At 39.9% G+C, this 14,567-nt stretch overlaps 1 protein-coding gene across 4 annotated transcripts in view; it reads left to right on the top strand.

Annotated features, from left to right (window-relative positions):
- The window catches only part of LOC117806990 (zeta-sarcoglycan-like), a 56,882-nt gene extending 42,955 nt beyond the window's left edge, over positions 1-13,927 (top strand). For 3 of the 4 annotated variants that reach the window (XM_034676009.1, XM_034676008.1, XM_034676010.1), the window contains 2 exons: positions 10,904-11,027; positions 13,081-13,770. In XM_034676009.1, the coding sequence (XP_034531900.1) occupies positions 10,904-11,027; positions 13,081-13,272 (316 nt within the window). In that variant the 3' untranslated portion in view covers positions 13,273-13,770. Of the gene's footprint in view, positions 1-10,903; positions 11,028-13,080 lie in introns of all 4 variants that reach the window. The other variant, XM_034676007.1, reaches the window with a different exon arrangement.
- Positions 13,928-14,567: the final 640 nt, after the last annotated feature.

Below are 14,567 nucleotides of genomic sequence, written 5' to 3'. Positions count from 1 at the left end.
AACTGAACATGAACATATTCAAATTGAACATACTGAACACAATAGGTTGACCTCATTTTCTGCCGCGTGAGTTCGGATGTGACTGGAAGAAAATACTTTGAATTTGGAGAGGAAAAACGCTTTTTCTTCCGGGGGTCATCGTGGAGGTATTTTACCCGCTCTCGGTGGCCTCATTTTCAGCCGAATGAGTCCGGACGTTGCCCCTCGAGCCTGAGGGAAAGCGTCCCGACTCCGAAAGGGGGGAGGTAGGCGGGGGTCCCCCCCCGACGAGAACATGTTCACATGAACCCTTCTCCACTTCGGCCTGAGGCGAACCCCCAGCTTCGAGGTCGAGTCGACAAATGCTTCAGCATATTTGAGGTATTTGCACCTAGGAGTTCTGGGTCGCAGAGTGTGTGACATAATGCAACGTACTGCGATGTGACGTGATGTCGTGCTGGGAAATGAATCGTTAAGAAGAATCGATAACATTTGAGGTGTACAATTCCAATGGAATTGATCAATTGGAACCGGTTCTAAGTCGGATCCGTAGACTGTATAAAATATGGACGTAGTATCCGTGATGTCACCCATCTGTTCCTGAGAGCAAATCGACGGCAGCAGCCATATTGGTAATGCGGAACTCAACCAGGCAGAGTGTGACGTAGTGTGAGCCCCTTAGCCAATGGCTGTGTGTTCCCGACCGGGAGTCACGTCAGTCATGTCCTTATTTGGGCAAAACTTGTAATCTTAATATCTTCTGAACCGTCACTTTAGAAAAAAATTCATCCCCCGTACAGTGTGTGCCATTAGAGAGATTAGCTTCATAGGGCCAAGCCGTTTTTTGAACCAGGCTGTAAACATGTTTATTAATGCTGCAAAGATCGTCTTTTTCCCATTCATATCTATGTAGTTTCCAGTGTTTCTGCAGCCAGCCTCAAGCGGATTCTCGATGTACTGCAGTTTATAGCACTTCCGCATTGGCTTCATCGTTTGAGACCGGAGTTTGCCGCTTGGTCGGATCCCGTTTTCGATTCCCACCCCTATGTGATGCCCTAGCGATGAGAGAATGACATCGTTTGTGACCTCACCAACTCAAGCATGTCTTTTCTGCTGATGTTGTAGAAGCGTCCACAGTCATCCACCTGCTCCAGAGAGAGACACAGAGCCAGTTTTGATCTGTTTAAGTTGGTCTGTGGGAATACTGGCAGATGTATTCTGTCACTTGACTTAATAGCAAACAACCACACAGCAGTATTCTTCTTTCCCCAACATCAGTGGGGGTCCTGCATTGTTTATACACCTCTGCTTCTCTGGGACTTCTTTAGCCGTGAGTTTTACAACTCTCTCCACCACCCTGAAGGTGTCACAAGTTCAGCCTTCTTTTTTCAAACCACTCGCCACCTGTTAGCAAAGCTCTCTGGATGATAGGCACACAGCTTGGCTGGCGTCCATGTCGCCCTTCTCTTTCCCTCTTTAAAGACACATCGTTCTTTTTGTGATGTGTTTTTTATTTTTCTCTGCAAGCCAGCGATAATCTCAGAGAAGAAAAAAGAGCAAATCAAAGGAAGCCACCTGAGATCAGCCTCTCCTTTTGAAGCACCTGCTCTTCTCCTGAGCACGGTGTGTATGTTCCATTGTGCCCTAGTCTGTGTTTGTCATCATCATGATGCTTCAGAACATTTCTACACTCAGAGAAAAATAAGTCTATCAGCATTTAGGACATGTTTTAAAGGCTGCTCTGTCAATAAGTGCACAGGATTATATCTGTGCTGCAGTCTTCTTTTATTAATCTGTTCGATCTTGAAAAGTTGAAGGATTGTTTTCCAGATTCTTTTGAACAAAAACAACTCAATGATTGCTCAGCCTGAAGATAAAACATAAAGTCCTGTGCACAGCACTATAATTATGTAAAAGCATGTCAAATAGACATTTGTTTAAACAGAAGTTAACTTCATTTGTTTTTTAATATCTGGAATATCACAAAACGTGGATATAGATGATTTAGTAGGCCCCTATCTTGTCAGGTTGAGGCCAAAACATCCCTGACCTGACGAGATCTCTGAAGGTGAGCTTTGGTATCTGGCAGCAAGATGTTAGCAGAAGATCCTAGCAGCACCCATAAAATTTTTGAGCACTTCCAGCGTTAACTTTCAAAAGTTGTCCCACGGCACTTCTACTCCCATTAGTAGTAACCGTTAGGTACACTGCAAAAACTGAAATCTAAGTAAGATTGAATATCTCAGATAAGGGTGAAATTTGCTTATTTTTTGCCTGATAAGATAGTTTTTCTCACTAAGCAGTTTTTATTTTAGAGTGTTTCACTTGTTTTAAATGATCTCAGTAAGACATTACAGCTTGTTACTGAGATTGTACGACCTATATTGAGTAAATACATGCTTGAAACTAGAATATCAACTGTTACAAAGCTGTTTCATCAACACTCACAAGTATAAAACTGCTTTTTCAAAGTAATAATTTCTTATTTCAAGCATGAAATAAGAAATTTTTACTTTGACACAATTGTATCTCTTCACACAATTACAACAAATGACAGCCAAATGTAATCCACTGTTTTATTTTCAATGAAACAATAGAAAATACATACTACTATATATTAGCAGAGTTGGCACAGTACTGTAAACTGACACTTAATATTTAAACATTTAACATTTCAAACCGTTTCAAACAGAAATAATTACATTCAGATAAATTCTTCCAAATTACAAGGCATTAATATGATTTATGAATTCCACAGCTTTTAGCTCATTTAAGAATTTTAAGAAAATGATCCTACAGATTGAGAAATATATTCTTACCTTTTGTCTTTCCATCAAGAAAAGTAAATTAGTTTTTAGTATAACTTTGCTGGTTTCAAGAAATGTAATGCCTAGTGCAGGTCATTATGTCAAGATGATGGCACTAGCATTTACTTATTTTAAGAATATTTTTCATTATGTTGAGAAAAGAAGTCTCATATTTTTTTATTTCTATCAAGAAAAATGTACTTATTATCGGTGAAAATACACTAATTTTACGGTATTTCTGGGTTCATTGAGGTTAGATATTTTTACTTGTTTTGGAAAGTCTTGACAAGCCAAATTGTCTTGTTCTGTTGGCATATCATTTTGCTTAGTTTAAGTAGTATACCCCCAATTCTTGTTTTTTAAGTCTGTTTTTTTTTTGCAGTGTATGTTTAAAAATACTCTGCATGCTTCATATTTGATTTCATTCAATGCAATTCAATCAAGAAACTATAAAAACGATTGATAGAAATCTGTTCAGAGCATTAGCAGCAGCTCTAGACTTGGAAGTTGTACCTCGAAAAACTATCATCCTAACCCTCCACCATTCCTGTTGATAAAGTTTATATCAGAAGTCTCGCCCCTTCTGGATTCTGAATGGTCAGTGATCAGGAAGTGACAGTGATGAGTGTGGCGATGTTCCAAAAGTTGAACTGTTTTCAACTGAGAGCACTGCAACAACAATCAGCTGATGCTTGGGGCGTTTTTGCACTGAGGACGCTGAGTCCTGGAAATGCTGAGTCACATTTGGTTTGAATAGATAATAGGTGCTGCCAGCGCAGAAAAGTCCTGGAAGTTTGGGGTTGGAGCCTTCATGGATCGGACTTGCCTGTTTTGCAGAAGCTTGATTGAATTGAGATCATGGGAATTTGGAGACCAAGTCTTCACCTTGAACTTGCTGTGTTCATCGATGCCACTTCCATTGCTCTGTGGTCCAGTTCTACAGATCACATACAGATTGCAGATTGTTTGGGGGTTGTGAGGAGTCAGCATTGGCACCCTAACTGTGAGCTCCAATAGCTCTTCTGTTGGATCAGACCACCATGGTTGGTCATACCCTGTCTCCAGTTCACTAGTTTTCCTTCAGACCACTTTTGGTATAGGTACTGACCACTGCAGACCTTTCTCACCAAACAAGAACTGTGGTTTTAGAGATGCTCTGACCCAGTCTTCGAGGCATCACAATTTGGCCTTTGTAAAAGACACTCAAATTCCTTACAATTGCCAGTTTTTCTTGCTTCCAGCATATCAACTTTGAGGACAAAATGTTTGGTGTTCCTCATTGTGCAACACAGCTCCCTCACTGACAGGTACCATTGTAGAGAGATAATCAGTGTTATTCACATAGCCGCCAGAGGTCACAATGTTATAGAAACATGAAGAACAGTAGATCTAAACAGTGAGTTATCCTGAATAAGTATTTTACTTTTTCTTTTTTTTTTTATCACACTTCATTTTGTTATTGCATATTTAGCAATGTAACCGTGCATTGCATAGTTTTCTGAAGTCCTGCAGGGTCTAATGATGCTAGAAAAATGACTCAATGATTCAGAACTGACTGAAAATGATTGATTGATGTTGACATTACTGTTTGTTTTTTGTGTTTCATGCTTCAGTCCACTGCCTGCATCAGCTGTATGTTTTAAAAATACAGGAAAAGTGTTGGTACAGTGCTTTGTGTCTGGTACCGAGGATCTATACTTGATCCAGAGGGCTCTGAAACGAGGGCACTGCAGTTATAAAGTGGATATAGTCCTGAAGGAGCGACCTGTCAGTCTGTCATGTCCTTCTCTCGGCTCACAGCTTCATTACCTTCAGTCATCCTTCTTGTCGGGGCTCTGATCTGCTCCTTCACCTGGCGCTGACCTCCTTGGCTCAGTTTCACTCTCAAAACACCCCCCAGTGCTGAGTTTGAGGACAGGAATCAAGACGGATAATTGCAGGAAATTTTGCTGCAAGGATTCATGTTTTGGCTCCTCGGCTCACTGCCCACTCAGTTTGATAACTGTAGCAGCTTCGAGCCAGAAATTACAGGCCTCGATATGAAAATATTTCCGTCAATTACATAATAGGATCATCTTGTGTCTCGTTCTGGAGGATGGTGCTCTGATTCCTCATGTCCCAAATCCATCTGAAGAGGCAAAGAGAGATTCTGTTACATTCCTCTTGGTAAAGCTGGTTCTCAACGTTGTTTTTCTGAAATTTCACTGATACATCTGTCATCCAGTTTGTTTACACTCAGAGATACTCAGACTACTCTCCTGACATGTTTGGAGGACAAATGGTAGATTGACGTCTTATCAACAATATAAAGAGTCTCGACTGTGTCAAGAACAAACTTCTGCTCACATTTTCTGTAAATAAAACGACGGTGTAAAAGCACATGGGAATCTGAAGTGAGACGAGGCTGACATTATGAAGTGAAGGCAGACCAGACAGGAATGGAAGGCATTCTGCTTCCTTACACTGCAGACATCACATGGTACATCTCCAGGCCTGGCATCAGAGAGCAGGAAAATAGCTTTTCATTTTATTTTCTTCTCAAAGTCTCTGTAAGAAGAGTCTGTTTGCAGCGCAGGCAGCCACGTACTCCTCTTTCGGGATAGTCTCTGCAGTAACTGTGTCCACACAAGAGTGACAGGTTCATTAAGAAGATAAAGGCAGAACAGAACAATTCTTCTTGGGTCCGCTTAGCTGAAGTCAGACCTTTTTTTATCACCAATTTAGTAAGATTGAGATGTAGTGCTGAAGGACTATATTCTTTTTTTCCCCTCTGGTTTGACAACAAAACAGAAATATGGTACTCTATGACTGTGTGGTATTATTTGTCCTTTAGAGAAATGTTGGAGTGGGGACCTTTTATAGAGACTGTTGAAGTTTTAGCATAAATAAACCTCTATTATTGCTGCACAAGGTTTAGATCCGTAAATATAAAACATGATGCAACTAACATTTTATTGATAAATCTTTGGGGTTTTTCTCCTTAAATTGAGTCATGGTGCTATTGTTGAAATGTCAGACAGATGCTCATTAAAACGACCCATGGCCACATTCAACATAAAAATGTAGACGCTGTAGTGAGGAGCTGGATTTTTAGTTTGAGAAATGTTCTGGTTTCTATTTGTACTATGAGTAGTATTGACCAAGCACACATCAGCAGGCTTTGCTGTATGTGGAAAAATTTGTCAGTATGAAGAGCAAAAGCAGGAGGAATGCAATCAGTGTAACGGCATCCTGCCTCCAATTGACTTCAATTAATGTTTGCAAGTGCAGCGGACAATTCTGGAACAAAAGTTTGACCTAGAGTGACAAATCTGTGTAATGCTGTGACCATAGACTGTATAAATAATGTACGTATCCGTGAGGTCACCCCTCTGTTCCTGAGCGCTGTTTGGAAGCCAATCGTCGGCGGAAGCTATATTGGAAATGTGGAACTAAACCAGGCAGAGTGTGACGTAAAGGGGCGGAGTTTGAGCCTCCTAGCCAACAGCCATGTGTTCCCGTCCAGTAGTCAAGTCAGTCATGTCCTTATTTGGGCAAAAATTCAATCTTAATATCTTCTGAACCGTCGTGTTAAAAAAATTCACCCCCATACAGTGTGTGCCGATAGATTAATTAGCTACGTAGAACCAAGCCGTTTTTTGAACCAGGCTGTAAACATATTTATTAATGCTGCAAAGATCGCCTCTTTTGAATTGGTGTCTATGTGGTTTCTGGTGTTTCTGCAGTCAGCCTCAAGCAGATTCTCAATGAATTGCAGTTTATAACACTTCTGCATGAGCTTCATAGTTTGAGACCGGAGGTTGCCGCTTGGCTGTGACCCAAAAGCCAATCAGGATTTACAGTTGTAGACTTTAGATTTTAGTCGGGCTGTTATAAGATTAATTTGTTAATCAAAATGAATCGATTGTCTACATTTAACTCGCAATTAATCACAAATGAATCACATATTTCTATCTACTCTAAATGTGCCTTAAAGGGCTATTTATCAAGATTTGAATACTCTAATCAACATGGGAGTCGACAAATATGCAGGCTGTACGCAAATGTATGTCTGTTATTGTTACAGCAATCCAAAACTATTCTACCGTGAAACTGAGACTCAACAGAAAAAGTTGAAAGTGGGCTTTTCCTGAGGGATGCAATTTATCAAGGAATGATTTGCAGACATTTTTAAGATAAGATAAGATAAACTTTATTGTCCCGGGGGGTAATTTGTCGTGGACATAATTTTTGAAGGGAAACATTTAGCTTTACTGTTAATCTGAGCACATGGTTACTTCACAGGATGCTCACTGGTCTGTAAACAAAGTAGCACATGGAAACGGATGTGTTGGCTCAAGGCCATGTATCGCTAACAGCTGACTATAAGTTGACCACATCAAACTTTAAACACAGAAGGCTGGACATTATAACAGACAAAGGAAGCATCAAACACTTACAGTTTAGAGGCTGAAAAAACGATGAGATTTGCAATTTCTGCTTAAAGATGATACTTTTTTTTAACATCAAAAGGCAGCAGGTAATCATGTTACGTATCCACATTTTGTATGGATAGTAAATACTGATTGTAATGGTATGATGTGCAGCTAGGACCATTAACCCCAGACGTTGAATAAAACAGACGCATGGGCAAATAATGACAGGTTGGTTTGTTTAAGTAATGCGCCAGAACAGCAAATCAGTGCTCAAAGAACCTAAGAACAACATCCCAAGGGGCTCATTATATTCATTATACATCTCTGAGCTGTAGAATTGAGGAAACAGGCTCTATGCAGCCCATCGAGACACTGGATGCGATACCATCGTATAAAAATAAACTTGACTTTCACCTTTGGAATCCCCTCAGCTAACAGAGCAGACATACAGTATTTAAAGCAACCTCATCCACTACGGCTTCAGCTCCAGCCTTCAGCACATTTTATGCTGTCCAGATCTGCGATACAGAGACCTTTTCTGAGAATCTAAAGGTCATCCCGCACGCTGTGAGAAAAGCTGGTCAGATTTCTCAGGGAGCCTGTCATAAACAGCTGATGTGGCTACAAATGCCACACAGGTTATCTGCAGAGAGGTTTCTGGATGGAGCCGGAAAAACCTGAAATGTTCTGAGTTCAAGAAGCTGCTCGGCACTGAGGATGACTTTGCAAAAAAAGAAGAAAAGGGAAACAAACCTTATTAATGAATTTTAAACTCCCCTTGTTTATTTCAATATCTGCACGAGTAAGACTGACGATTTGACAGTTTTCTTATAATTTACTTAGTTAGGGGTAGATGTCACTGTACATTCTTCAAAACATTCCTCCAGTTCAGTCAACTTGTTGATTTGCATCTTAACCCTCCTGTTATGTTCGTTTCTTAGGGACAGCAATACTGTTCCTGGGTTAATTTGACCCGGGGCATAATTAATGATCTAGAAGCGTCAGAACCCCAAAAAATCCCAATAAACATTTTTTAATCTCATTATTAACTTCATTACTAACCATTACTAATCAATATTTAGTGCAGTAGTGTTCTTTAGTTCTCACAGATCATGATTCAATGAAGATAACTCACTTGTTTTTTTATGATTTTTTTTTTTTATGTACATTGGAAAGCCCTAAATATAAATACAATAGTTTTACATGACTTAGATTTTTCTTGATTTCATTTTGCATTATATTTATTTATTTATTTTTATAGAATGATGTTGATCAATTATTCTATAAGTTGGTTGCGCTAATTAAGACAAGCAGACAAAGTTTCATACCAAAAAAATACTTTTAACATTTTTCTTAAGATTTTTGAACTTTAAAATAGGTCAAATTGACCCGCAACATAACAGGAGGGTTAAATTCAGCAGATGATACCCTCAGTTTATCGACACGCAAGAATGAAAAAAAAAATCAGAGATGTGCCCCTCGTTGTTGAAACCTGCAAATCAGCTCAACAGAGAAAGAAAATCAGAGCAATTTTAAAATCGGGCTGCACAGTATCCCCACAATCACGATATGAGCATTTGCAGTAAACACATGAGAAAAAAAACGATGTACATTATTTAGATCAGAAGTGTGAGCCATGACACGTATGCCATGCATTCACTTAATCTAAACAATCACTTAAAGGCACCAGCTGGTCATAAACTACTCTCCAATGACTTTGTGTCCAATCGATGGGGACTGTGAGGTGAGCTAAGATGTGATGACTGAGGTAGAAAAGAGAGGTGAGGAAAATGTGGCTGGAAAAGAACCGCACATCTGCTTTTTGAAGCGGATTCAAGACAGGCGACTTGTCACAAGAAATGCTTTCCCCCCACGTCCGCTGTGAAACGGTGAATTTGTCAGTTCTTCTAACATCAGAGGCGTTGGAAATTATGGTTGTTCGTTTGTTTGTTTGATTGTATGTTTATTTCTCTAAGCAGTTTTATATTCTTCATCATGAAGCATAACATTCTTTTTTGACCTTGGTAATAAAAAGATAGCCTTTTTAGTGTTTCTTGCATTTCAAGAATTTTGAGTTTCACATCAACTTTTAATGAACTGTTGACACGTCTGGAGTGAGTTACAGTTGGTTACAAAGCTCAGAAACTAGACCTTAAAATATCTGTACATGAAATGGAAGAAGCTTTAGATAATTATAAAACCCAAGTGACATTTTTAATTATAATTGTTCTAATTAATTTAAATAACGCTTTATTTTAGACTCTTAAAAACTGAGAACATTTGTCTCCAAGCAGCTTTGCCCTAACTGACTGTGCCCAGTATTTGATGACTGAATTTTAGTGAAAATATCAAGAACCATATTGCTGGTGGTGTATATTGTTTAAATGGTTTTGGTACTGACTTGTCTATGTGAAACCACGGTTAACAAATTATGAATTAAATAATGGAGGGGAAGATATAACAGCGAGGAGCGCTCGAACAGATTCTTGTGTCTCACTAATGAACAGCCGGAGTTAAGGAGAAGAAATGGTATGTTGTCTTGCCACTGGGGCTGGACTGTGAGCGATATTACATGACTGATTTGTGAAGCTGATCCCTTGATAGGTGTTTTCTTAATGAAGTACCTGTAAGGGTTAGGATATTTACAATAAATTATCAGCTACAGTTTGGAATATCAGGAAATGAAAGAGGAGTTAAGGATATAAAAAAAGGATCAATAAATGTGTTATTGAGTGATTCAAAGTATATCTGATGTTAGTGTCAAGGAAAAGCATGAAGAGGAGTGAAAGAGGAAAAAACAACAGAGCACACACCCATCTTCTCCATTTCTCCAGTCTCGGGTCAAAGGCGCCTTTTCACAGATCCTCTCCAAACTGTATCCACTGGAAAGCTTATTTAAAGTCAAAGAGGCTTTTCAAATGCAGATGAAATTCATTTGCTTTTTTTTTCTCTCCCTCTTTTATTCCAATAGCACATAATCTGAAATGTGTGTCACTTTCAGCGGGGTACGGAGATTTAAGCGATTTCAAGACGCTGCCTTAAAGTCTTCCATTTAAAATTCATTGAAAACAGATTTGGGGAAAGATGTGGAGGGGGGAGGAAATCAATTTGAAACGGTTATGAGTTATGAAAACAAATCCCACATTGATTGGCTCTCGCACTTATCTTTCCTTGTGTAAACAAATAGACTGCAGGAGGAAAATGCAAATTGCATTAGCCTCAGTGTTGCTGAAGGTCAGAATCAGCTGATACAATTATGGGCCGTTAAGGAGCCATACTGGATTTGAATAATGAGGAGAGCTGCTTAAACACGAACAGCAGCTTTGATATTCCACAGGTGGAGGAGGCATTGGTTTAACTAACAGCCAGGATGCAATAATGCAGTAAGAGTGGAGCAGAAATATCACAATAAGCTGCTTTTTTTTTTCAAATCGGAGACATTTTGACTCCATTTTTTAATGCCTCCGGTCTATTATGAAACATTAATACAACTGAAACCCATCATCGGTCCCTAAAGGAGTAATTACACAGGGATATTTTATCAACTACACTGAAAAACATTCAATTTAACCTCAAATGCATCCTGTATTGTCAGCTGTTAAATCACAGGACTACAAAGATCAGGACAGTATGAAAAGAAATAATTGAAGTTCAAACTCTAAATCTCTGAGCCTGCACTGATTTATTTTCCTTTATCTTCAGGCTGGAGTCTCCAACGCGGACACTGACTATGGAGGCCCCCAGAGGAGTGGAAGTGAGTGCTGCCATGGGGCCGCTGAAGGTCAGCGGTCGAAAGGACCTACAGCTGGAATCCACCGAGGGAGAGGTCAGTAACATTGGGGAGGAAAACATTCTCCTCTGCAGTAGTTTATTTCTCAACTTCCTCTCTTTAATAATTCTGATTTCAGTCAAGCAACCCTCGTCTGTGGAGGGTTGAAGCTTTTGTTGCAGTAGCAGCAGAACATTGTTTGTGTTCGGTGTTCAGGCTGCGACCTCATCACTTTTCTCAGATTTGCTGGGGTGGTGCTGAGGCTGAAAGTAGGAATTCAGTGCTGGTGCGGGGCAGCAATGGCAGAGCAGAGGGGGAATGGAAATCTTGCAGCTTGTATAGACCGCCACATTTGGAGGATGTGTTTGTCAGATGGTGTCGGGAATGACACATGTCAAGTGTGAAATCAATCCAGCCTAAGCTTCTGGCACTTACTTGTAGATGTGGCTACATTTCTGTGCATTTAGAGTAGGAGTGTGCAATTTGGTGTTTTTCATAATAGTTTCCCTACCTAGCCTGAAAAGTACTTGATTAAAGGGTAATAAAGAGTTTTCTTATAAACAGTCATTTTAATTTCACATTTTCTGTTGGGTTTTTATTTCTCACGAAATGTATCTTTTTCGAATATTGTGTATCCAACATATTGAATGCATTTCCCACCTGAAAAAAATGCATATTCCATTTTCTTTTTTTTTTAGTAAAATACTTTTAACATTAGCCTTCTTCACATCATCACTTCATCCCTTTGTTTTTCTTAATGACACACGATCACCAATTCTAGATCAGTTGGTAAGCGTTCAATTTGACATTAATATTGTCTATATTGCTCCACCTGTCCGTTGTCCGTGTGTGCAACAAACATAATCAAGGCTAGTTTTTTGGAAACATTTCAAGATTTTGGCCCCCCCTGTGGATAAACAGTGCCTCTTATCTAAAGCTGATTTTGTAGATTGAAAAAGTCTTCCCCTGCTTTGCCCAGACAGATAAATCACTTATTAAAAATAGTTCCCATGGAAAATGTTAAATAAAGGCTGTTTTAGCAACATGCTGTTAAAAATGGACGAATGTATAAATAATGGACGTAGTATCCGTGAGGTCACCCATCTGTTCCTGAGCGCTGTTTTGAAGCCAATCGACGGCGGCAGCCATATTGGAAATGCAGAACTCAACCAGGCAGAGTGTCATGTAAAGGGGCGGAGTTTGAGCCTCCTAGCCAACAGCTATATGTTTCCGTCCAAGAGTCAAGTCAGTCATGTCCTTATTTGGGCAAAAACTCGTAATCTTAATATCTTCTGAACCTTCGCCTTAGAAAAAAAATTCACCCCCGTACAGTGTGTTCCGATAGAGAGATTAGCTACTTAGAGCCAAGCCGTTTTTTGAACCAGGCTGTAAACATGTTTATTAATGCTGCAAAGATCGTTTTTTGAATTGATGTCTATGTGGTGTCCAGTCTTTCTGCAGCCAGCCTAAAGCAGATTCTGGATGAACTGCAGTTTATAACACTTCCTCATGGGCTTCATCGTTTGAGACCGGAGGTTGCCGCTTGTTCCAGAAATTAAAAATCATGATATGGAAATAGTTGGTTTGCTTTTGTAGGCCACAAAGAGGTGTTAGTCTGAATTTCAATCAGTTTCATGAACAGCTAAAAACTTCTCACAGGAAATTTAAAGTGTTGAAGTTTATAAGGTTACGACTAAATGTGCGGTTTAAATTCAAAATAGTAGTATATGACAAATGAGAACATTTTAAACTTGATGACTAAAGTTTGCATATTCACCCCAACCAAAACAAGAAAGTTGAAGGAGATTTCATGACAGTTCATCTCGGATTTATTCAAATACTGCAGTCTGGATGGTAAATCATGGTAACAACCAGCATGGATAAAAACGGACACTTTACAGTTCCAAATACCTATATTTAATTTAATGATAACGTTCTACCTTTGCTGCTTATCTTACCTCACCTCATCAGAGCTGCTTTACCTCACTCCAGCTGTCACATTGTAATCTGTCAGTTTATCAGTCCTACTCTGTAAATCATCTCTTCAGTGCTCCCCTGACGATGTGTATTTAATACCTTCCTGCACGTCTCTGATGCTTTTTCCTCCCAGATACTTTTAGACGCCAACACCATTCAGCTGGGCAGCCTCCCGCTGGGCGTCTACACCGCGTTGCCCCATCAGGTCTCCCAGGAACAGGAAGTATACGAGGTGTGCGTCTGCCCCAGCGGTAAGATCTACCTCTCCCCTGCAGAGAGCAGCTCCACATGTCAGGCTATGAGTAACATCTGCCTCTGGAGCTGACCTGGGGACAACTTTTAACATCTGCTCCGGGGCTGCTGAGATCAAGACGCCTCTCTCTCTTTCGGCGCATTTGATGAAGGGTGAAGCTCCAACTCTTTGCTGTCTGAGCTCAGATCAGGACAGAAGCATCAGTCGGCTGCCTGCAGCGGTCTGCTGGAGGTCAGGACTCCTGTACTGCTGACAGCATTTGATGAACAGCAGGCGGAGCAGCTCTCTGGAATCAGGAACAGGAACACTTCCACTAACTTTTTTTTAGAGGACACACCTTTATTTTTCTACTTTGTTTTAGATGGAGACAAAAAGATTAAACGAGGGTGCCTTCAGCATAAAAGGAATCATTTTGTGACCTGTCTGTGATGTTTAAAGACGAGTAAGCACAATTCTGTCATCTTTCCCCCCCCAAAAGAAACATTTTTTAATAATCTCAATAGATTTTTTTGGTTCTTTTCCACTGTGTCAACAGCTGTTCTGTTTGAAATTAAACATGTTTTTATGTGGTATGAGTTGAATTTGTCAAACTGAGAGAGAAAAGGAGACATGTTGAATGTTCAGGTAAATATTACCTTCAGAGGACTCTTCCACGACAAGGTAAATCTATTTTTCTTGATATCACTTAAGAAAATACTTCATAATAAAATGCAGTACATCATAAAAAGGATCAATGAGACACTGTTTAAAGGTGACATATCATGCAAAATCGACTTTTTAATGGTTCTCTACCTGAAATATATGTCCCTGGCATGTCTACAAACCCCCTGAAAATGAAAAAAATCCATTCTGCCCCTGTTCTGATTTCTCCACCTTTCTGTAAATGTGTGCTGAAGCGAGCCGTTTCAGTTTTCAGTGTTTTTCATACGTTGTAACGACATCCGGTCTGTAACGGAAGCCAGAGCTTGGAGCTTGTTCAGCCCATAGACTGTATAAAATACAACTCAACTCCTCCTCCGTTTTTCATTACCTGCACACACGTGTGCTAACAAGGAGCTTAGGAGGGAGGCATACTAGTTGTAGGCTGTCTTAATAAACACAAAGGTCCGTTTTACTCCCCACGTCTGCAGATTTGAAGATCTAGTGGATGATTTTTATTTTTCATGGAAAAGTGCTAGCGCTAGTTAGCATAGCCACATAGCTACATGTTCGTAGCTGTGTACCAAGACACACGGCGACATACTGACAAATAAAACTACAAGAAACACTAAATCTGTGACCAATCGTTCAGAAAGGTCCTGCTACAGGCGCCTCTCCGTCAGGATCAGATTCTGGATCAGATTCAGAGGGTTGAAGTAATGCGGGTC

Source organism: Notolabrus celidotus, chromosome 23, assembly GCF_009762535.1.
Source record: "Notolabrus celidotus isolate fNotCel1 chromosome 23, fNotCel1.pri, whole genome shotgun sequence".
In the NCBI taxonomy this organism is placed as follows: Eukaryota; Metazoa; Chordata; class Actinopteri; order Labriformes; family Labridae; genus Notolabrus; species Notolabrus celidotus.
The sequence above is the reverse complement of the archived record's forward strand: the minus strand, read 5'-3'. Positions and strand labels throughout refer to the sequence as shown.